The sequence below is a fragment of the Nerophis ophidion genome, linkage group LG02 (assembly GCF_033978795.1).
Source record: "Nerophis ophidion isolate RoL-2023_Sa linkage group LG02, RoL_Noph_v1.0, whole genome shotgun sequence".
NCBI lineage: Eukaryota > Metazoa > Chordata > Actinopteri > Syngnathiformes > Syngnathidae > Nerophis > Nerophis ophidion.
In genome coordinates this window covers 23,156,698-23,181,975 of record NC_084612.1, presented here as the reverse complement: position 1 = coordinate 23,181,975, position 25,278 = coordinate 23,156,698, and the positions used below count along the sequence as shown (strand labels likewise).

Here is a 25,278-nt window from a genome sequence, read left to right as displayed (position 1 = left end):
GATGTTCAAACTCATAAACTTTTTTTTTTTTGCAAATAATAATTAACTTAGAATTTCATGGCTGCAACACGTGCCAAAGTAGTTGGGAAAGGACATGTTCACCACTGTGTTACATCACTTTTTCTTTTAACAACACTCAATAAACGTTTGGGAACTGAGAAAACTAATCGTTGAAGCTCTGAAAGTGGAACCCATTACCATTCTTGTTTTATGTAGAGCTTCAGTCGTTCAACAGTCCGGGTCTCCGCTGTCGTATTTTACGCTTCATAATGCGCCACATATTTTTGATGGGAGACAGGTCTGGACTGCAGGCAGGCCAGAAAACTACCCGCACTCTTCTTTTACAAAGCCACGCTGTTGTAACACTTGTCTTGCCGAAATAAGCAGGGGTATCCATGATAACATTGCTTGGATGACAACAAACAAACCTGTATGAACCTTTCAGCATTAATGGTGCCTTCACAAATGTGTAAATTACCCATGCCTTGGGCACTAATACACCCCCATACCATCACAGATGCAGGCTTTTGAACTTTGCGCCTATAACAATCAGAATGTTTATTTTCCTCTTTGTTCTGTAGGACACCGCATCCCCTGTTTCCAAATATAATTTGAAATGTGGACTCATCAGACCACAGAACACCTTTCCACTTTCCATCAGTCCATCTTAGGGGAGCTCGGGCCCAGCCATGCCGGCGGCGTTTCAGGATATTGTTGATAAATCAATCAATCAATCAATGTTTACTTATATAGCCCTAAATCACTAGTGTCTCAAAGGGCTGCACAAACCACTACGACATCCTCGGTAGGCCCACATAAGGGCAAGGAAAACTCACACCCAGTGGGACGTCGGTGACATTGATGACTATGAGAACCTTGGACAATGATGACTATGAGAACCTTGGAGAGTAGGAAAGCAATGGATGTCGAGCGGGTCTAACATGATACTGTGAAAGTTCAATCCATAATGGATCCAACACAGTCGCAAGAGTCCAGTCCAAAGCGGATCCAACACAGCAGCGAGAGTCCCGTTCACAGCGGAGCCAGCAGGAAAACATCCCAAGCGGAGGCGGATCAGCAGCGCAGAGATGTCCCCAGCCGATACACAGGCAAGCAGTACATGGCCACCGGATCGGACCGGACCCCCTCCACAAGGGAGAGTGGGACATAGGAGAAAAAGAAAAGAAACGGCGGATCAACTGGTCGAAAAGGGGAGTCTATTTAAAGGCTAGAGTATACAAATGAGTTTTAAGGTGAGACTTAAATGCTTCTACTGAGGTGGCATCTCGAACTTTTACCGGGAGGGCATTCCAGAGTACTGGAGCGCGAAATGAAAATGCTCTATAGCCCGCAGACTTTTTTTGGGCTTTGGGAATCACTAATAAGCCGGAGTCCTTTGAACGCAGATTTCTTGCTGGGACATATGGTACAATACAATCGGCAAGATAGAATGGAGCTAGACCGTGTAGTATTTTATACGTAAGTAGTAAAACCTTAAAGTCACATCTTAAGTGCACAGGAAGCCAGTGCAGGTGAGCCAGTACAGGCGTAATGTGATCAAACTTTCTTGTTCTTGTCAAAAGTCTAGCAGCCGCATTTTGTACCAACTGTAATCTTTTAATGCTAGACATGGGGAGACCCGAAAATAATACGTTACAGTAATCGAGACGAGACGTAACAAACGCATGGATAATGATCTCAGCGTCTTTAGTGGACAGAATGGAGCGAATTTTAGCGATATTACGGAAGATGAAAGAAGGCCGTTTTAGTAACGCTTTTAATGTGTGACTCAAAGGAGAGAGTTGTGTCAAAGATAACACCCAGATTCTTTACTGTGTCGCCTTGTTTAATTGTTTGGTTGTCAAATGTTAGAGTTGTATCATTAAATAGAGGTCGGTGTCTAGCAGGACCGATAATCAGCATTTCCGTTTTTTTGGCGTTGAGTTGCAAAAAGTTAGCGGACATCCATTGTTTAATTTCATTAAGACACGCCTCCAGCTGACTACAATCCGGCGTGTTGGTCAGCTTTAGGGGCATGTAGAGTTGGGTGTCATCAGCATAACAGTGAAAGCTAATACCGTATTTGCGTATGATGTCACCTAGCGGCAGCATGTAGATGCTGAAGAGTGCAGGGCCAAGGACCGAACCCTGGGGAACTCCACACGTTACCTTAACGTAGTCCGAGGTCACATTGTTATGGGAGACGCACTGCATCCTATCAGTAAGATAAGAGTTAAACCAAGACAGGGCTAAGTCTGACATACCAATTCGTATACCATTCAAATGGGTTTGGCTTTGCATAGTAGAGTTTTAACATGCACTTACAGATGTAGCCACCAACTGTAGTTACTGACAGTGATTTTATGAAGTGTTCCTGAGCCCATGTGGTGATATCCTTTACACACTGATTTCAGTTTTTGATGCAGTACCGCCTGAGGGATCAAAAGTCCGTAATATCATCGCGTACGTTCAGTGATTTCTCTAGATTCTCTGAACTTTTTGATGATTTTACGGACCGTAGATGGTAAAATCCCTAAATTCCTTGCAATAGCTCGTTGAGAAATGTTGTTCTAAAACTGTTTAACAATTTGCTTACAAAGTTGTGACCCTCACCCCATCCTTGTTTGTAAATTACTTAGCATTTCATGGAAGCTGCTTTTATACCCAATCATGGCACCCACCTGTTCCCAATTAGCCTGCACACCTGTGGGATGTCCCATACAAGTGGTTGATGAGCATTCCTCAACTTTATCAGTATTTATTGCAACCTTTCCCAACTTCTTTGTCACGTGTTGCTGGCATCAAATTCTAAAGTTAATGATTATTTGCAAAAAAAAAAATGTTTATCAGTTTGAACATCAAATATGTTGTCTTTGTAGCATATTCAACTGAATATAGGTTGAAAATGATTTGCAAATCATTGTATTCCGTTTATATTTACATCTAACACAATTTATATTTTTGCTGTCTGCTACATGCTTATATGCTTTAATGCATTCCAGAAAGCACTTTTTATTTTGTCGATCGCTCTAGCCTAACCACTAAAACCCCAGTCTCCTCTAACTGGTCTATTTTCATCAGTCAAAGCCTATGTTTAGAGTAGAGCAAATGTCGTTTTTTTTTTTTGTAATGATACCATGTATTTTTCTGTGCTTTTTTGATAGAGAGTCAGTGTATGAGAACCTCCAGCAGTCTGGAAGCCCGACATCTGGACACTCTGAGAGACATCTGCCAGACACACACTCGGTCAGTGCGTGTTACTCTTTGTTTACACTGTTAATGTAGTTAAAGTTCATGCCAAGGTAAAGAAACCACATTGAACATGCTAATGAGATAAAACAATCATTCAGTAAACCACGTTGGCATTGTTATAATGTTTACTTGAAAGTCATTTCGTGTGTTGCACAGTGTTGCGGCATGCATGTTGCGTGTGGTGAGTATTGAATTAAAGGTTTAAAGAAATATGGTTTTCACCCTACTTGACTCTCACTCTTTCACAGTTACACACCTAGCCACGTTGTAATAGCCTGAGAAATATTCCAGACTATTATTAGAACGGGAGAGTAAAGATAATCGCCTGTGTGTCACGTCTTCATTTACATAAATGTAGAATGTACTCACAATGTTGTTTTGTCTGTTTCCTCATTATAGACCATGTGCTGCAGATGTTGCGGTAAGACACTCTGTATTTTCTCTTTCGTTGTATATGATAGGACGAATGTGCATGCTCGTAGAATGAGGTGTGTGACGTTTTAGTTTGCATCCAAGAAACTAATGCCCATCATTGGATCGAATTGGGGCTGATATTTGCCTTTTTTAACGGATCTTTACTGCAGCTGTGTCTCAATGTTTACATGACTAAAGATTGTACACAAGTGCAAGATTCTTTCAAATGCACAGGAAAAAATGCCTCTCTTAAAAGGAGTAAAAAAAACAAAAAACTAAGCAAATTAATTTTGCTTGTAATTGGCAAAAAAATCTGCCTATGGAACAAGTCAAAATTGTCTTGGTAAGATGTTTTGTTTTTTAAATTAGACATATTTAAGTTTTAAAAACTTAAATTTATTTTTGAAATTAGCAATTAAAATGTATGGTTAGCAATACTTACTAGTATTGCGAAGTTTTTTTTCTTACACCAAACTTGTCATGCTCAAAAGTAGTCATTTTTTTCTCACAATAATTTTTTTGCCTAAAAACAAGTTCTAATGTCTCACTGAAAAAATTCTATCCAGCGGATGGTGACTTGTATTTAGTTTAACAAATTTTGAGTTGAAATTAGAAATACATAATATACTTGGTGAGATTGTGGGTTTTTCCAGTGTGGAATGCACATTCAGGGTGACACAATTACATTTTCATATTCCTAGTTACACACATGAGAGATTTGCATGAATTCCAGGACGGTACGTATCTTACCAGAACACCGGCTGGATTTTGAGAACAAGCTGCAGCGAACGTGTTGTGTGTCCACAGCGCTAAGGCGCTTCTAAGATACTAACCCTCAACTATGCTGCGCAACTACAATATGGTGGAAAATACTCCAAGTTTTTTTAAAGACTAGAGGAAAAGAAACGGTTGGCCCTGCTACGCACACGTTTGGCATAACGACCCAAAAAGTTAACTGCTAAAGCTTCAATGTAAAGTAGGCGTGATCGATCCAGATGTTGATACTTAGTGTAATATCAGTATTTTTTGGAGTCTTCATTGTTCATAAATTCAAAGGCAAAAGTAGTTTTTGCTTTTGTTTAGTTCACTTTATTGTGTTAATAATTGTGTATTGCGTAAATTTTATCCATCATGTGATTTACAAAAATACTAGCAAATTCTAGATTTAAATTGATAGGATTTATAAAAATGTGTTATTGTGTTTACTTTAGTTACTTGCTATAAAACATTGTCAGTTCTAAACATTGTCAGTTCTAAATTCTATTGTATCGGAGTGGAACCCAAAATCACATCAGATCTGAGGCAAAGACATTTGGATTGAGATCAGAATAAAAAATGTTGATTGGGTTAATCACGAGCTTGTACCTTTTTATTAGGTGTTGTAAAATATTTTATACTTTTGTGTATTCACAGTCTGCATCTCTGGACTTCTTAAAGGCCACCTTTAAACAAGGGGATGCACTGCCTCCGCATCCATCAGGTGAGAGAGTGAGCAAGACAGTGTATGTGTGTTTTTGAGGTGTGTGTGTGTGTTAGATATCAGTGATGTATTTTATGTTGCTCCATATTTGACAGAGGTGTATTGCTGAGACACTGTGTTCTCTTGTCGGCACATACAAGTGACACACACACTTGGAGTGTGATAGCTTGTTTAACTAAAGGTTTCAGTATCAGATCAGGATAACCTGTAAAGTATATTTATGTACAGTAATAAAATGTTAAGGATTTTTACTGTTTTGCTGTCCAAACCTGCTTCTCTAAGTGATAACTGGCCATTGACTGTGAACAGTGTTTTATAAATACTTTTACGACTACTGTACACTTCTTGTTTGAAGGCCTTAAGATATGTTTACGTTACATGCACCCAGGCACTTTAGTGTAGCTGTACACATTGTGAAATGTGTGTGTGTTCGTCTGTTAGACTGTATTTCTCAGCTTTTTGCATATACACTTCCTGCGCCCAAAAACATGTTGTTTTTTTTAAATCAGGATTGAGAAAAAAATTAGTCAATGTAAACTGGCTTGTTTGCTTTGTACATTACAGTACAGTACAGTAAATGCCATGCTGTGATTTAAAACACATTTAGTAATACTTACCCCTAGTTATGTGCGATAACACTGATTTTCTTTCCGGTCCGATACTAAGTAAAGTTTAGACTGATATCGGCGATGCCAATCCGATACAGATACTTGGCGGAAATATACCTAAAGTGTCTGGTAAAATTAAAACATTTCAAGTGTTGCTGCTATTGGGGAATCATCTTAAAACAATAAAAAAATCACAGGGTGAAATAAATGATTGCGTTATTCTGCACTGAATATCTTATTATTATCTTATTTATATTCAACTCATTATGTAGTGTCTCCAAGTAGCCTACAATAATAGGTTTTATAATACTGAGTGACTCATTTTGATTGCCAGTAATTTTTTTAAACTAATAACAGACTTACTAACTGCGCACAGCACAGTGTGACGCTGTGCATGTACATAAGTACTTACATAGGCAAAAGTAAAAGTAGTTCCACCAATTTTGTATCATTTAGACAAGATCTCAGTGATTTACTTCTTTCACATTGTGTTTCTGTTCAATGGTATACATTATATCTACTAACTAGAGTATCCAAAGTAACGATATTTTGATTTAAGAATCAATTAAAATGAGAGTATAAAGATGTTGTATCGGCGGTATAAATATTTCAGTGTCAATCTGCACATTACTAGTTACGACAGTGCATGACATGCTATGATTTAAAACACATTTGAGTTGAGTTGAGTTTGTGTTTATTTCGTACATGCATGCATACAACATGATACATCACAATTTCCTGTTTCTGTATTCAATATGTTTGAAAAGCAGTAGGAAGAAACAGAGTTTATTTAATCCTACCCCTTTTTTTTTTACATGGGAGTTGCTAAAAATTTTGTTCACTTCCTGTTTTAACTATTTTCACAATATATTCCATAACTAATAATATTAAAAATAAATAAATAATAATTAGTGAAGTAAGTTATATTTCATATGGTGAGATATATAAGATTATCTTGAAAATGAATGGATGCATGAAATAAATTCAGATTGTTTATCATGATTCTTTTTCTTCATACTTTGTAAACACTTTAAGTTTGAAGAGTTTCTTGAAGTGGATCATGTAAGTACATTGTTTGATTTATTTGGTTAATCCATTCCATAATTTAATTCCACATACTGATATTGATGAAGGTCTTATGTGTTGTACGTGCGTACAAATATTTTAAATTACATTTTCTCTAAGATTATATATCACCTAGTAATAGTTACGACAGTGCATTACATGCTGTGATTTAAAACACATATAGTGATAATCATGACCATGCATTCCATGTTGTGATTCAAAACACACAGTAATAGTTCAGTTCATTTATTTATTTCATTCATTAAAAATCTAACAAAAAAATACAATAAAAATAAATAAATCAACATAACATTAAAGTAAAATATGAATGAAAAGCAGCAGAAAGAAGTTAAAAACTTATAATATCTGCCCCCTATTTTCACAAGTACAACAATTGACTTTCAATGTTGGCGACTCCAAAGCCATATTTTTATTTTACAACAATTTAGCCAATAAAAATAAATAATTCTACTCCGTCATATCTTTTAATTATCATGATTTTTACTTTTTTTTTAATAGAGAAAGAGATTTACATTGTTTTATTCCACTGTGTTAGTTCCATAAACTAACACTTCTGATTGAAATACTTATATCCATTATCACTGTTATAAATCTAGATGTATTAAAGATCTCAGTTCCTCTCAGATTATAATTACTTTCTCTTTTTACAAATCGGTTTTGAATGTTGTTTGCTAAAATTGTTGCATGTGCTTTGTACATGATTTTTAGGATATTATACTCTACCAGTTCATGAAATTTGAATAAGTTTAACTGTTTGAATATTGGGTTTGTGTGTTTCCTGTATACATTTCCAGTTATGATTCTTAAGGCTCATTTCTACAGAAGGAAGATTTGATTTAAATATGTTTTCCACGCAATACTCTACTCTTCAATACAGTATGTTAGATAGATATACAATCAGTGAGTTATACAAAATATGCAATGCTTTTTTTTAGCAATTCCTTCACTTTGTGTAAAATAGCAATAGTTTTAGATACTTTAGCTTTTGTATCATTTAAATGTGATTTCCATGACAAATGTTCATCAATCATCTCTCCCCAAAACTTGATTTCCTGTGTTCTTTGAATCTCAACTCCTTTGACCTATAATGAGCCATCCACCCTTCTCCTACTACTGCAAAAATCATAAATTTTGTTTTACTAGTATTCAATGATACTTTATTTACATCAACCCATCTTTTAATGTTGAATAATTTTTTTCCAACCACCTCTATCCAACACATCTGTAATATTTTGTCCTGAATAAAATAAGGTTGTGTCGTTCGCAAATAAAATACTCTTAAACAGTTTGGAAACCATGGTAATATCATTGACGTACACAAGTAATAGTTACGACAGTACATGAGATGCTGTGATTTAAAACACATACAGTAATAGTCATGACAGTGCATGACATGTTGTGATTTAAAACACATATAGTAATATTTACGACAGGCTGTGATTAAAAACACATAAAGTAATAGTAATTACATTGCAAGACATGCTGTGATTCAGAACACATATAGTAATTGTTACCACAGGACATGACAGCTGTGAGTTAAAACACATAAAATAACAGTTATGACAGTGCAAAACATGCTGTGATTCAAACCACATTTAATAATAATTACTGCACTGCAAAACATGCTGTGATTTAAAACAGTAATATTTAGGGCAATGCATGACATGCTGTGATTTAAAACTCATATAGTAATAGTCATGACAATGCACGTGCTGTGATGCGTTCAGACCAGAAGAGTTTTTTCTGAAGAAATACCTTGAAATGAACTTTCTTGACCAGAAGAAATTATCTGAACTACTGTGTCACTTGTAGCTTCAGACTGCTACACACATGTACAGTATCTATATGCAAAGTCATGGTAATAGGAAAGTAAGGCCCGTCGTTCATTTTACTGCTGCTGCCAACGGTATTAAGACACATACTGTACATTATTTTACACCTGACACTTCCTACTTTGTTTCTACTTTGTTTCTTTTCCTTCAGCGTATCAGACTGAATGTAGGATGCAGCATATAGCTCAAGATTTCTCACAGCAACTCCATTCCCCCGACAGTTCAGAAAAAGACAGGGAACACCCTGAATGCAATTTAGAAGGGAGGGTCGGTTTCCATGGGACTGAGCTGACTGAGAAGGAGGGCAGTGGCAAAGAACAAGGGGAGTGTCCGGAACATACCAATTCACATGAGGGAAACATGGTGTACCCCTCTGAAGATGGAGAAATGGATCAGACCAAGCCTGCAGAGCAGCTGGGTGGAGACTTAGGTCCAGCACAGGAAAAAGAAGTGAATAGGGAAGAAGAAGGGAGCAATGTTGGAAAATCTGCAGCGGCACTGAGTATGGAGGATGAGACTGAAGAAGAAGAGGAGGAGAAAGAGAAGAGGGCGTCCAAAGTGGAGACACTGCACAGGGAAATAGAAGCAGAGGTGGAAGCTCAAGAGGTAAGACAAAATGAGTCCGATCAAGGGATGGAGGTACAAATGCATTGTTTGTTGTTATTTCAGTTAGCACATTTTTAAGATGGGTACAAAATCAAAATAGCTATTTTATGATTAGATTTAGCTGTAGACTTTCCCTCAACTGTCCAATCACTTACTCTGTCCCTTATTGAACGTTACCATGGGGCAACATCTGTTGCTGTTTCCTGAATGTGAATGTGTATAAGCACCGCATTCCATTTTACTCTGCAGGAGAGCAATAAAAGCTGCCTGCTGCAGCATGAAGCCCATCTTCCTCAAGAGGCTTGTCTGGAACAAGACAAGCTGGGCAACGAAGTGGAGCAAGAAGAATATGAGGACGAGCTAAGGGACGTCTTCAGAGAAGCGGTCACACTGGACGACATGGCAAGACTCATCACTGTAGAAGAAGTATGTACTTGCTCATGCTTTTATTATTTTCATAAAACCCACAGATTAACACTAAGGTGCCACTTAGCTACAATATAAGAATCAGTATACCCAGCCAGTGTTTTCTCTCTGCAGATTTCAGACTAATTCAGTGTTTACTCTTATAGAAAAAATGATACGTCAGTTTTACTTGGTGTAGAACACTGCTAATGGTTGAGTTTATTTCCATACATTACATGTTTACACTTGCACAATTCAACATTTCAAAAAAGGAGAACAAATAAGCACAAAATATTAAATGTTTCCCCTTGTTCACTTCTTGTGTTTAATTTATCAGTTTTGTTATAGTGGAAGTAAAAGACCAAGATTTGTAATAATGAAGTAAATAATGTTGCTGTAGCCTATGGAGAAAATTAAATAAAGGAGTAGATAAAGGTGTAAATAAAACCTTGATGTATCGACAATGTCCTTTATTTGTGCTGAGTTGCCATTATGGTGTCTTCAAAACAATATTGATTGTTTGGGCCGTTCCATATACAGAAGTGCTTCCCAGTGTGTGTCATAGGGAAGGTTATGTGATGTTTAAAGTTTAGTACAGCTTATTGTGTAATGCACTGACACCTAGTGGCCTTGGAAGGAGGGGTGCAACTCCAAATATTAAATTAATTGAATTCAACCCATTCCACCCGAACGTTAGTTAAATTTGTTTGTATTTTTAAACATTTTAACCTGTTTTTTGGTTGTTTTAGCCATACTGAGCAGCCTGGATAGAGATTTGTATTGCTTTCACGGTTGTACGGTATTCAGTATACTAATAAAGTAGCGTGGTTCTAATGCAAACGATACTATACTGCGACAGTGACATACAGAGCCAAGGCGCATAATGTTGAGTGTGTCAAAACACACACACAGAGCGCTTACAAGCAGAAACATCATGAAGCGGAAGAATTGCAAAAAATGGCAATTCTACTGATTAATAAAGAGGGTGCGTGAAGCGCAATAATGAGGTATTTGGGCTTCAAAACTATCAATGAAGGTCACTTTTTAAACATGGAAGCGCCGCGCTGCTTTGAAACATGGCTCACCAAAGGGGGCATTACTGTATTACCACCTTTGCTTCAAATTTAGGTAAACATTTATATAACAAGCATCCAGATCTGTAAAAGGAGTATAAGGAGTGACAGGTAATGTAATTAACTAGCTCACCTGCACATATTGATACGTTGACGCGCACACAGCTGGTTGGTTTGTCAATTATTAGCACAATCCAAACTGCCCACCCACATAACGTAAACTAATGCAAGTGAAATTACTGAATTTTGTATCGAATTCCTAAAATTTGTGTTTTATCTTTTATGATTTGTGTTTTTTTGGGGGGATTCACGTTGGCAGAGGGGTTAGTGCGCCTGCCTCAGAATACGAAGGTCCTGAGTAGTCTGGGGTTAAATCCCGGACTCGGGATCTTTCTGTGTGGAGTTTGCATGTTCTCCCCGTGAATGCGTGGGTTCCCTCCGGGTACTCCGGCTTCCTCCCACTTCCAAAGACATGCACCTGGGGATAGGTTGATTGGCAGCACTAAATTGGCCCTAGTGTGTGAATGTGAGTGTGAATGTTGTCTGTCTATCGGTGTTGGCCCTGCGATGAGGCGGCGACTTGTCCCGGGTGTACCTTCCGCCCGATTGAATTACCAAAGGGAATAAGCGGTAGAAAATGGATGGATGGATGGATAGATTTGTGTTTTACCTGCTCCATGTCTTATCGTTGTAGATTTAGCCATAGTATTGTTTTTAGTATTTACTAATGATTGTTTTTTTCTCATGAAACATTTAATACAATGTCATTAAAGCGTTATATTTCATTCTAATTTAATTCTAGAATATGGCAGACTATAAAATAATAATAATAATAATAGATTTGATTTATATAGCGCCTTTAAAAGGCATTTATAGACGCTCACACAATAATCAAAATAAAACATGATCATTATCATAAAAGCATATACACTATAATAATAAAATAACCAGAATGTGTATATAATATATACAGTTGTAAATTGTTTCTTGAGTGCAATAAGAAACAAATGTTTATGTATCAAAATATTTTCTGTTGACGAAGCCAATACAAAAAAAAAAATGTTGTTGCCTTGATTTTAATAAGTATCGAAATACATTTTGCTACGGGTACCACTTCCAAAATATTGACCATAATTGCTTTCATATGTCCCAATAAGTTATTATTCCATCTATGGCAGTGGTGTCCAAAATGCGGTCAAGGGACCATTTGCAGCCAGCAGACTATTTTATATTGTTCAAAAAAATAAGCACATTACACACACACACAAAAAAAATTGGAACTGGCCCAAATCCCCCCCCAAAATCGGACCTGAAAACCAAAATGAATTAATGTCTGAAAGGGGTTATATTAAATATGGCACTAATTTGCTTTGTTTCCTAGAACACAAAACTAAGATGTGGATGTTTTGTCAAAATAGTTAGGTATTTATTGATTGATCTTTACAAAATGTATTCTTCATTTTTTTTTTATATGCCAACCTCGTTGGAAAGTTTAGGACACTCCTGATCTACAGCATGTGGCCATTTTAGCACTTTTCATGACATCACTGATACTCTTCTGCAGTGGCATCACAATAAAATAAAAACACATTTACTAGTTGACAATTTAATTCAAATCAGATTGTTAGGGTCATGATTCGATTCAGAATCGATTCTTGATTCAACACAATTCTCTCAATATATTATTTGGTATATAAATTATAGTCAAACATTTTTAAAATGGGTTACAGGCTACAAAAGCTCCTCTTGGCTGCTGACGTCTAACTTATATGCACAGTGTTGACCTAATAAAAGTATTTTCAGAAAAAGTATTATATTTTTAAAAAATCACAGAATATAATGAATCTATTCAAAGATAAAAGAGAAACTCCAACTCAATCCCAGCTCTATAATACTTAGGGTAGACATTTACAAAGCAATTCTAAATACATACAAATACAATAATTATTAAATACAATATTAACAAAAAAATATTATTAAAACCAAAAAATATCAATGCTATCAAAAGTGGTGGTTTATTTTTTTAATAAAAAAATGGGTTCTTAAAAAATATAGATATTGTGGGGAAAAAAAATTATTTCAATTCTTGACAATTATGCATCGATTTAGAATCAGAATAAATACAAATCTCGATTCGGATGAAAAAACGGTATGTTTTCGTGCACACCTAATAAATAATTTAATGCAACAGCAAAAAAAAAAAACAAAAAAAAAACTATAACCTGCTACCCAAGAACGTACAACAATTCTTCTCAACAACGGAAGAGAAATATAACCTCAGAGAAAATTGTAACTTAAAACATTTGTATGTTATGTAGAATACTTAAAAGATTTAGTATCTCTGTATGTGGAATTGAATTATGGAATGGATTAAATAAACAAATCCAACAATGTACTAATATGATGCAGTTTAAGAAACTGTTCATCCACAAAGTGTTTACAAAATGCCAAGAAGAAGAACAATGATAACCATCCTGAAATTATTTATGATCTTATTCATTTCACTATATGAAATAAAACTTACTTCCATATTTACTATTCAGTTATTAATTATTTGTTAAATGCTACTATTTATCGATTATATTGTGAATAAATTGAGAACAGGATGTGAACAAAAGTGTTAGCAATTGCTATGTAATGGAAAAGGGGCAGGATTAAATAAGATTTGCTCCTTCTTACTTACTCCTTTTCGAACATGTAAAGAGAAACTGGAAATTGTGATGTATCATGTTGTAATTGTATGCATGTTCGAAATAAACCCAAACCATAACCATTAATTATTTGGTTTTGTTTAAACATATATTTTTATTAAATAAGTGGCAACAAATTCAGCAATACATATCTAGAATATGAATTTTAAAGAAACCTATGACCGCTCATTATTCATTTAAATATGATTATAATTTTGGCAAGTTTTCCTTTAAGTGTAAAATAAAGATTAGTTGATCCAGATAAAATTTCCAGCTGTGGCTAATACAAATCATAATAATAAATCATTGCTATTGTGATTATATTATTATTATTATTATTAGTGTATCCCCTGGGTGTTAAGTCTCCCACTGTCTTTAAAAACTAGGGATGCCATTTTTGTAACTTTAATTAATGGTCTTTTAACGCACCACAGTTACGTGCAATGAAATGCAAAAGTGAAAAATTTAAACATAAATGTATCTTATGCTGCCACTTTGAATATACATAATTTTAATGTGGCCCGTCACATCATTTTATGTGGCCCACAATGTCGCCTGCGCAAGGCCGGAAATAAAAAAGCACTTTCTGGCTAAATGTATTTGTTCTTTCAATTTTGACTGAAAACCTTTTGCACATGCATTTACGTATGTTGTTCACTCTAACATCGTCTGAAGGTCCAATCATTTTTTTTTATTTTTTTTTTTTAGTTTTTAAAAGTAAACATTTAAATATGTGTTTGCCATCCTGAATAACAATTTCAATTCATCCATCAATCTGTAAAAAATATAGTATTTAAAAACAGTTGCCTTTGCAAATTGGGTAACACGGATATCATTATACAATTACTTTCATATATATTCACTGTGACATGTGGCCCTCTGAGGGCAGCATTGTGATGTGGCCGTAAAGAAAAATGATTTTGCCACCTCTGGTTCAGATGTTCACTGAGCGGAGGTTTCGTGCAACTTTACCGGCCTATTTTGAATCCCAAATATTATTCCAAGACGTCCATTTGTCTAACAACAAGTAACAATTTAGTGAATGAAGAAAAAACACATTTTATGTTTTTGTTGCCTTCCCAGATGTCTCCTGCCTGTGGCCTCATCTCCATCTTGAAGAAGAAACGCTTACCTGTAGATGATGTTAGCTCAGACTCCAAGCCCAATAAACCAACTGCCAAAAGACGGGTCCGCTTCAGAGTGGCAGATGATGGCTTTGACAATGGTATGCATTTGTATGCCAAAGGACATAACTTCTTATACAGATCAATCACTTCCTAATGAAATGTTATCTCTAAGTCGTTTGTCTCCTGTCTTTCTGTAGATGTTCGTGGGAGGGACTCGTGCCTGCTCCTCTTCCTGCTTTGTCTGGTTACTGTGGTGATCAGCGTGGGCGGCACCACCCTTTATTGCGCACTGGGGGACGTCAATTCGTCCGTCTGTCAAGATTTCTCCAGAAATGTGGATTTCTACTTTGGACAGATGCAGCGCGCCGTGACGCAGATCCAACACTGGTTTGGTCCAAGTTCATCGTAGCAACAGCAGCAGCAGCAGCAGCAGTTTTATGACTTGCCCTATGCAGGTTAGTGTCTCCCAGGTGTACCTGTTTAGTTTGAAGGGGTCCACATTTACTGAATGACTTATTACACCAAAGGTCTCTGGATTTGAAATCATGACTGAATCCAAATTTCTTACTTGACTCCCTTAAAAACAAAACAGTTTATGTAATTTGTAAAACAAAACAAAAAAAACCAGTTTGTGAGCGAGAAGGCTCAGACACACCCAGCACACACACATGCTGCACAAATCGTGGCCTCACAGGCATGTTGCAACCACAAGAGTTGCTTTTAAGGACGTCTTTTTGGGTGTTTTGTAAAAAACCATGCATTTCTTCACTATTTAGAATGAAATCATTATGTCTTAATCATGTCTTAACACATTGATTGTCATCAGTGAGGCATTTATGTGTTTTTTTAATGAGCTACTTACTTGGGGTAATGATTTTGATTTATTGCAGTACAAAGCACTGATCTTCTATGCATTGTTTTACCATGTAACTTGGACAAGCAGATATATTATATCTACTTACAGAATTACAGTACACAGGACAAGAATGTTTAACTCAACAGGTACAGACAGCTTTTGTTTTTATTTTGTTTAATATTTTCTATTATGTGTGTATATCAAAATGTCAGTGGGATGTTATGTAGCATTGTGTCAGCCCAGCTGTGTCTTTGTATCTCTCAGGATTTCTATATATAGTTCTCGTTTCTGTTCACTATCCAGGCCTTGTGTTTACCTCTGAACGCAACACAGGATTGTGTATCAACTTTTGTTTTAGTTGAAAGTCTACATTATATGTCTTACTTAAAGGGGAACGGCACTTTTTTTTTCGTTCACAATCATGATGAAAGACATGACGACGGATGGATTTTTTTTTAATGCATTCTAAATATTAAATACATTCAATCGAAAGCCTGCGTACAAGGGACCCTATGGGAGTCGTTCAATTCTGCCTAAAAAGCCCCTAAAAACATCCTATCACCTCCATTAGGGTTTTATGTACATAATGTAAGTATATACGTAATAGAGTAACAGGCACATTTACAATAACATTTACGTGTTTTGATCATTTTAAGCATACACGGCACATTCATTTTTAAACGTATCACCACGTTTTTTTTTTTCTTCATTACTGATTCTTCTCACTGCAGACTTATTGAGAGCCAACAAACATAATTTAACATCACTTAATGTATGAGGTCTGCTGTCATTAGGATGGTCATATATTCCCATTTAAGATGAAAAATGTATCATAATCCTCGCGAAGAAACGGGGTGGGGGGAACAAGTTATTTTCGTGTCGTTTTCGCCATTTTTCAGGTCCCAAATGGCGTTCAACGTTTCCCAACTTGGCAAGATTGGCACACTGGAAATGATCATGTCACCTCTATAAATACTTTGCCTGTGTTAGTGCTTATAACATTACTAATACTTGGTTAATATTGAAGTCACGGGATGTAAATGGAGTATTGTTGACACTTTTTATTACGGAGTTTTGATGGTTGTTATCGGATTTTATGGGCGGAATAGAGGAGCTCCCATTGGCTCCGCTGTAAGCGGATTTTATTAATGTCTGTTTAATATTTAGAATGCATTAAAAAAACAAATCCATCCGTTGTCATGTCTTTCATAACGATTGTGAATGATAGGCAAAATGTAAAAAAAAAAAGTGCAGTTCCTTTTTAAGCAGTATGCCGCAAATACTAAAGCAAAGTTTCAACACGTGAGAGGAGCTTCCATGCATAATTGATAGTCTTAGATCAGTATTATCATGGCACACAATGATGTAAAGCGTTTTGATTTCCTTCTTGTTTTTATTTGCACAAGTCTCCTGGCTGGTTCAGATGACTCCGATAAGTCTACCTATTTATGACTGGGTGGGTGCAAAGATTCCGTCTATACTGGCCATCCTCACTTAAATGGTTGCCATTGCACATTATAATAGTTTTTCATCTTTTATGCAGGCTTTTTTTTTATAATGGAATGCTTTTTAACTAATGATGTGTAATTTGCTTTTATCCCTTTTCTACCTAAAATGTTCGGTTAAATTAGATTGTGATGTTTGTACAGTCTTCCAAGCACGGCAATGTGGTTTGTCATAATCTGATAACCGCATTGTTCACCGTGGTCTTATATTTGAAGAATAGGAACAAAAGTTATTATTCGGATGCTTCAACAGCACTAATTGGCTTTTTTCATGTTATTTGAGTAAGGATTACTATTGATAGTAATACAGTACATTTTTATTCATACCTGTGTATTTTATCTTATAAGATATTCCATCTTTGTTAATGTCTAACCCTGAAGTAAAGTATTTAAATATGTATTTAGTTGACTTTGTCACTGCTTTTAAAAGTCCTTGTGTTTGTGTAAAATTATGTATCGTCTCCCCTTTGTGTGTGTGTGTGTGTGTGTGTGTGTGTGTGTGTGCGTGCGTGTGCGTGCGTGCGTGCGTGCGTGTGTGTGTGCACGTGCAAGTGCGCGCGTGTAGTTATTTTTTTTTTACCCAAATGGAGCTCCCAAATAATGTTACTCCATATAAAACTTCAAAGTGTGTTTTCTTTTGACGGATATGATACACGTGGCAAACCGTGTCTTTGTCTGTGAATTCAGTGTATCAAACACATGTCACTTTTTTTTCCAGACATATCTCATCACCAGCTACTCACACAGTGGGCAAGACTTTAGGGAGTCCATGTTTGCCAAGTTATGATTGTATTTCAATTGCTCAGATGCCAGGCAGAGTGTAGTGGTCTGTGAAGTGCAAGTGGATTAAGAGGCATGACAAGCATGTGGTGCGTTGGCGTGTCAGTCTAGTGCAGTGGTTCTCAAATGGGGGTACGCATACCCCTGGGGGTACTTGAAGGTATACCAAGGGGTACGTGAGATTTTTTAAAAGTATTCCAAAAATAGCAACAATTCAAAAATCCTTTATAAATATATTTATTGAATAATACTTCAACAATATATAAATGCAAGTTCCTAAACCGTGAAAAGAAATTCAACAATGCAATATTCAGTGTTGACAGCTAGATTTTTTGTGGACATGTTCCATAAATATTGATGTTAAAGATTTATTTTTTTGTTTAGAAAAATGTTAAGAATGAAGTTCATGAATCCAGAGGGATCTCTACTACAATCCCCAAAGAGGCCACTTTAAGTAGATGATTACTTCTATGTGTAGAAATCTTTATTTATAATTGAATCACTTGTTTATTTTTCAACAAGTTTTTAGTTATTTTTATATCTTTTTTTCCAAATAGTTCAAGAAAGACCATTACAAATGAGCAATATTTTGCACTTTTATATGATTTAATAAATCAGAAACTGATGACATAGTGTTGTATTTTACTTCTTTATCTCTTTTTTTCAACCAAAAATGCTTTGCTCTGATTAGGGGGTACTTGAATTAAAAAAATGTTCACAGGGGGTACACCACTGAAAAAAGGTTGAGAACCACTGGTCTAGTGGACGCCCCACTTCCTCCAATGCCTGCACATTTCTGTTTCTAGTCAAAATCATGGTGCAGTCGTTCCTTGTCTGTCAGTCAATCCCAGTTTCTATCTACATTGTAGCACATCAGCACACAAAGTCCCTGTCCCTAACACATGTAACTATATCTGCTACAAGTCTATTCTCTGGGCTTGGTTCCCAGTTGTGGACCCTCCATATTGGACCATGGAGATTGTGACGTTTGATGCCAGCTCTCCCTATAAGCACATGTTCCTCCACGTCACAATTAAGTTTCCAGTTTGAAATGCATGTGATGGTTTTCCAAAGGGAACCATGTGCGTAAATAGTAGTGTGTGTATATATTCTCCATGATGGCCGTTAACTTTATTCAAGTGCAGGCTAGAACTGACGGTGCACAGGTGTTGTGTTCTTCCTGATCAAGATGGAGGTAAGAGAATTAGTATTATCCTTTTTTTAAATTCTTCAACCATGTTAAACTGTTGTCAACTTATGATTATAATGAAATATTTTATGATGCTAATGTAGTGCAGGGCCTTAACTCTATTTTCTTGAAGGCCATTAATAGTCACGCAACTTTACTGTTGGCATGCCTGAACCACCAACGGCAACAAGCTCGCTGGTGTGACTGTGTGCTCAGACAGAGACAGGATCCAGGACAACTCTACCCAGCACACAAGTAAGTACCGTCACCAATAAATACTAATACTCAGGTCTTTGAAATATTAAATTAAATTAAACACTATTGGTAAAGTTTGTTTTACATGTATCGCCAACATGTAAATGCAAGCTGATACATTTTAGGACAATCAGGTCATTAACTAAAGTATACAAAGTATACAGGACTGTCTCAGAAAATTAGAATATTTTGATAAAGTCCTTTATTTTCTGTAATGCAACTAAAAACATGAAATTGTCATACATTATGGATTCATTACACATCAACTGAAATATTGCAAGCCTTTTATTATTTTAATATTGCTGATTATGGCATACAGCTTAAGAAAACTCAAAAATCCTATTTCAAAAAATGTGAATATTGCCTCTGACCAAATAAAAAAAAAAGATTTATAACAGCAAAACAAAATCAAACCTTTGAAAATGTAAATTAATGCACTTAGTAGTTGGTTGGGAATCCTTTTGCACGGATTACTCCATCAATGCGGCGTGGCATGGAGGCAATCAGCCTGTGGCATTGCTGAGGTGTTATGGATGCCTAGGATGCTTCAATAGCGGCCTTTAGCTCATTTGCATTATTAGGTCTGGTCTCTTTCAGCTTCTTCACAATACCCCACAAATTCAGGAGCTGGAGCCTATCTCAGCTGCATTCGGGCGGAAGGCAGGGTACACCCTAGACAAGTCACCACCTCATCGCAGGGACAACACAGATTAACAGAATACGGGATTTTTCTGTGTGGAGTTTGTACGATCTCCCCGTGACTGCGGGGGTTCCCTCCGGGTACTCCAGCTTCCTCCCACTTCTAAAAACATGCACCTGGGGATAGGTTGATTGGCAACATTAAATTGACCCAAGTCTGTGAATGTGAGCAAAGAATCAGTTAACATATTTCCAAGTAAGGAAATTAGTGATTTTTATATTAAATGTCTAATTGAGCTAAAATGGTTGAATAAAAGGCCAGCAGGCTAACATTACCATGCTAAAATAATGTAGGTTTAAAAGTACAACATTTGTTCAAATAAGAGCATAAAACATTAGCTAGCTAACATGTGAACAGTTAACGTGCTTGCAAGATGGCACTAAGTATCAAAAGCTATGATTTTTTTCCGATTTAAATGTATAAAATGAGCTTAAATGTTAGCATGCTAATATGGGAACAGTTGGCATTCTTGCAAGATGGTGCTAAGTATCAAAAGCCATGATTTTTAGGTTTGACCATATAAAATTAGTTAAAATGTTAGCATAAAACATTAACATGCTAACTTTAGCCTGCTAATATAGGAAAAGTTAGCATACTTGCAAGATGGCGTCAAGTATTAGAATCAATGATTTTTTAATTTTTTTTATTTGAACATACAAAATCAATTAAAATGCTGATATAAAACATTAGCTTGCTATCATAGGAACAGTTATAATACTTACAAAATGATGCTAAGTATCAAAATCCATAATTTTTTAGTTTAAATATAGACCATTTGCTAAAAAGCTCCAAAAGCATATTTGCATGCTAATGTTAGCATGCTAACATTTGACCAGATTGGAGGAAATTAACAGTGCCAAGGCAATTCTATAATTTTCCTACGCCATGCCTTGCATATAATTGTATTTATATGAGTTAAATAGCTAAAATGTGAATAATAACATCATTTTATCATGTAAAGCAGTGGTCCCCAACCACCGGGCCGCGGTGATTTAATTTAAAAAAATATATTATTATTTGTTTTAAATAAAAAAAGATTTTTTTATTTAAAAAAAAAAAAAAAGTTTTTTTTTCTGTTTTTTTTTTTTTAATTAAATCAACATAAAAAAACACTGACGTAAAGTCTTAACATTCTGAGAAAAAGTCGGTGTAATACGTCAATAGAAATTCATATGTAAAAGCTACTATTTGGAATTCCCAAATTATTATTTATGTGGAATTTAAAAAAAGGCAATATTTTGAGAAATAAAATTGTAGTATTCACCTGAGAAAAAAAATTTAAAAGTTCTAATATTATGTTAAAAAAAAAATTATGTAGGAAAATTCCAATTGTAATATTTAGAGAAAAGTGTTTGAAGGATCCGATTGCAGCTGGATTAGGCTCCAGCACCGCCCGCGGCCCCGAAAGGGATAAGTGGTATAAATGGATGGATGTGACAATACCACAAAATCTCAACTCCCAAATCCCCTCTCAGGTGTGTATTGGCTGCCTCCAGTCCAGTCTTGGCTGCTATGCTGTCCTTTACTGGTTCATTGGTGGAACTGCAGGCTCCTTGTATGGCTGACAGTGTCCTTGCGCTGGTCCTAGACTACATTTACACAGGAGCTCTGCCTTGCACTCTGAGTTGGAGACAGTCCGAAGGTCTTCTTGCTGCTGCTCACTTTTTAAAGATGGAGGACCTGCAGGAGTTTCTAATGAACAGTCCACAAGTGGATGGTGGGAAGAGAACCCTTGACGACCCTTTTGGGACTCCTGGAATTCATGAAGACGGTTTAATGTACACTTCTTTTAGAATGGATGAAGGACCTCAGATACTTAACTCCAGGTCCAGAAAAGAAGAAGAGCTTGTGAAGATGAGGAGAGAGACTGTGACCAACAGTACTTCCTCATTCTCGGTCATCCGTCACATCAGCAGAGGTGCTTCATCCCCTGGAAGAAGATCAGAGCTACACCCTGCATGTGAAGCTGAGGGACATGATCATCATCACTGCCTGACCCCACACGGGGACGTGCCTATCCCACCTGACTTGGACCTTCATGTCTCCTCCTGTCAGTCAGAGCAGTCCAGTGATGATGAGGACGTCGGCAGCAAAGTGAAGATGCTGTGTGTTGGTGATGAAGAGGAAGATGCACTAATTCGCAATGGAAAGTGTCCTGTGTTGGACATCCGTGCTCCCAGTGTGTCAGGTGACCACGTCCAAGCATCTTCTACACTCAGTGCAGGTGGTCCTCCATTCCACTGCTCCTTGTGCACTCGCTCCTTCAGCCAGCGAGGTTCCTTGAACAGACACGTGCACGCTCACCTCGGAGTGCAACCTTTCCCCTGCCCACGCTGCTCTATGACCTTTTCGTGCCAGTACCGCGTCACGGAGCACATGCACGTGCACAAGCGCTGTAGAAACGTGGGGAATGACTCGAGAACCCCGCCTGTGTCTTCGATTTGAGGTTGTATCAAAGTATTTGGCCCTGTAGAAGCACTTACATACTTCTGGTCACAGTTAATACATTTTTTTCAAGCCAAAAATACTGTATCTTTCTGCTTCTCAAGAACGATACTGATAACTGATCAACTTATTAATATTTTTTAAATTTAATTTGTGCACATACCTTTCTTTGCAACTGGTTTTGGGTCGGCTTGGTTACTAAAGTGTTGGCGCTTGATGTTTTTTTCCCTTGATGTTTGTAGAACATTCTGTGGAAATAGCTGGCAAAATGTATTCCTCTTGAAGGGAAACTGCACATTTTTAGGAATTTTTTTCATTCACAATCATGAAAGACATGACGACAGATTTTTTTTTTTTATTGCATTCTAACTTATTAAGTAGGTTATACATGTAAAGCGCTTTTCTACCTTTTTTTAAGGAACTCAAAGCGCTTTGACACTATTTCCACATTCCCCCATTCACACACACATTCACACACCGACAGCAGGAGCTGCCATGCAAGGCGCTAACCACGGCCCATCAGGAGCAAGGATGAAGTGTCTTGCTCAAGGACACAACGAACTTGACTAGGATGGTAGAAGGTGGGGATTGAACCAGGAACCCTCAGGTTGCTGGCACAGCCACTCTCCCAACTACACCACGCTGTCCTCAACTTTTGAATAAAAGTCAGCTTACAGCAGAGCCAACGGGAGGTCCTCTATTTTGCTCATAAAATCCAATAAAAAAAAAAACAATGCAAAAAAGCGCCAACAATATTCCATTTAATCAGAATTATTTTTATTGTCAAGTATATTCGCACATACAAAGAATGTGTCTAGGTGTGTTGGTGCAAAAATAGCTCAAATAAGAATCAAGGCTAAGATAGCAAGTAAAGTAAATTATATTTATATAGCGCTTTTCTCTATAGTCTCAAAGCACTTTACATGGTGAAACCCACTATTTACATATTTAAGCTACATTTAAACCAGTTTGGGTGGCACTGGGTAAAGTGTTTGGCCCAAGGACACAAGGGCAGTGACTAGGATGGCGGAAGAACTTAGTAAAATAAAATAAGAGATGTAGGGAGCACTTGGCAATATATAAAGAGGAATACATTTTTTTTATTTTTTTTTACAAAAACAAAAATCACACAAAATATACAGGGTGCAAAATATGTAAGTGCAGTAAGCATTAATGTAACGCATAAAAGAAAACCAGACAGTTTCTGCCTTTTGCATCGTTGTGGTATTTTGTGACTGGGGGCTGATAAAAGTTATGTGGGGGAGCAGCGAGGGCAGGGACATTGTTAAGTAGTCTGCCATCATAGGGGAATACCGGTAAACTGTTTTTGAGTCGGGATGTTTTGGTCCTGCTCCTTAACAATATTACATTGATTATGTTGGGCAAAACATTTGTTGTGCTGACATCCCCACGAAAAAAAGCCCCCCGGAAATCCAAACACCCATTAAAGACGATGTGAGTGCTTTAATTCATCAAAGTTGAGGAAGTAAAGTGGAATAAATGATGCAGCCTACTTTTGATACACTGTTGTCACAAGACAGTTTATTTACATTTGAATACCAAATAATACTGTATACTTTGACAGTGCTTAACTTTTACATTCTGCATTGCCAGAGAACACGACATATACAAGTTGATATTATTATACTAAAAGGTGCTGTTTCTTCACAGAAGTATTTAATGTGCCATCTTGTGTTCTCAGTAATGACAAGTCCCTCCCAAAACCATTCCTGTTATACAAGATATTAAAAAGCAATGTCAGCCATTTTTCCTGTTCAGGGTCACAGGGAAACTGGAGCCCAGCCCGGATAATTTTGGATGGGGGACGACATTATTTCCTGCCTTGACACCAAAATATATTGAATAAAAACATCACTTTTTAAAAAAAAAAAATTATTTGCCAGGCGCATATTACAAAAAGGTAGTTTTAATGTTTTATGTGGGACCTTTTTCTGTTGGAATACTTGAAATTAGGATAGGTGTTTTAGAATGATTAAATTAAGTAGTTTTACACAGAAGTCAAATAAATACCAAAAAATCAAACCGTTTATTAAATAAATATGATTATATATAGGGATTATTTCTATTAAAAAGGAAATGTTTCCAAGAACGTGTTTTCCTCCACACTGGCCTTTGAAAAATCTCTTTTTTGTTAATCAATGTTTATTAATTAGCCCTAAATCACAAGTGTCTGAAAGGGCTACACAAGCCACAACGACATCTGCGGATCAGCGACCACATAAGGGCAAGGAAAAACTCACAACCCAGTGGGACGTCGATAAGAATGACTATGAGAAACCTTGGAGAGGACCACAAATGTGGGTTACCGGATTGAAAGGGTTCACAGAGATTGTTAGACGCTAAGTGTTCATTTAGCTGCTGTGCAACAGTTATCATTTCATCTACTCTCTGTAATTGTAAAGAGTCAAAATGAAAGTCGCTTTTCATAGGATTTTATACAAACATTTGCATTGTATTGAAATATATAAACACATTTCCATTTTTTTGCCACTTAACATTATCATTTCTTAAGCTTATTGTACTGAATTGATAATGTCTGCCTTTCTCATATACTACAAATGAAATATACTTTTATTTTGTACAATCATTTAATAAAAAAAAAAAATCATGTTTACTTATACAGTGATATTTAAAATGTTCATATCTAAATAAAATAATACAATTTTAATATTGTTTTTTCTGTAGAATGATTATTGGATAATATCATTTTTATAGCCTACCTTTATATAACTTCATGTTGGTAAATGAGTGGTACGTTTGAAATATTATAGCTAATATAAATCCAGATGTAGTGTAATGAGTACAGTATATGGAATTATTATTACTTTTTTAATGCGTCCTGTGGACGGGACTCTCGCTGCTGTCTTGGAGCCACTATGGATTGAACTTTCACTGTATCATGTTAGACCCGCTCGACATCCATTGCTTTTGGTCCCCTAGAGGGGGGGGGTTGC

At 36.5% G+C, this 25,278-nt stretch overlaps 2 protein-coding genes across 5 annotated transcripts in view; both read left to right on the top strand.

The window, feature by feature from the left end:
• Positions 1–18,346, top strand: part of cnsta (consortin, connexin sorting protein a) — a 38,033-nt gene extending 19,687 nt beyond the window's left edge. For all 4 annotated transcript variants that reach the window (XM_061879417.1, XM_061879442.1, XM_061879425.1 and 1 more), the window contains 7 exons: positions 3,165–3,246; positions 3,652–3,673; positions 5,080–5,146; positions 8,824–9,278; positions 9,528–9,704; positions 14,530–14,671; positions 14,771–18,346. In XM_061879417.1, coding sequence (XP_061735401.1) covers positions 3,165–3,246; positions 3,652–3,673; positions 5,080–5,146; positions 8,824–9,278; positions 9,528–9,704; positions 14,530–14,671; positions 14,771–14,982 — 1,157 coding nt within the window. In that variant the 3' untranslated portion in view covers positions 14,983–18,346. The remainder of the gene's footprint in view (positions 1–3,164; positions 3,247–3,651; positions 3,674–5,079; positions 5,147–8,823; positions 9,279–9,527; positions 9,705–14,529; positions 14,672–14,770) is intronic.
• Positions 18,347–18,467: 121 nt separating this feature from the next.
• Positions 18,468–25,024, top strand: LOC133538150 (hypermethylated in cancer 2 protein-like). Its single transcript, XM_061879500.1, has 3 exons — positions 18,468–18,909; positions 19,037–19,158; positions 21,334–25,024. The coding sequence occupies exons 1-3, from the start codon at positions 18,904–18,906 to the stop codon at positions 22,301–22,303; spliced, it is 1,098 nt and encodes a 365-aa protein (XP_061735484.1). The 5' UTR covers positions 18,468–18,903; the 3' UTR covers positions 22,304–25,024.
• Positions 25,025–25,278: the final 254 nt, after the last annotated feature.

Coding starts and splice junctions, on each gene's coding strand:
- LOC133538150 (XM_061879500.1), top strand. Junction 19,159..21,333: donor CAACTCTACCCAGCACACAA/GTAAGTACCGTC, acceptor ATCCCCTCTCAG/GTGTGTATTGGCTGCCTCCA.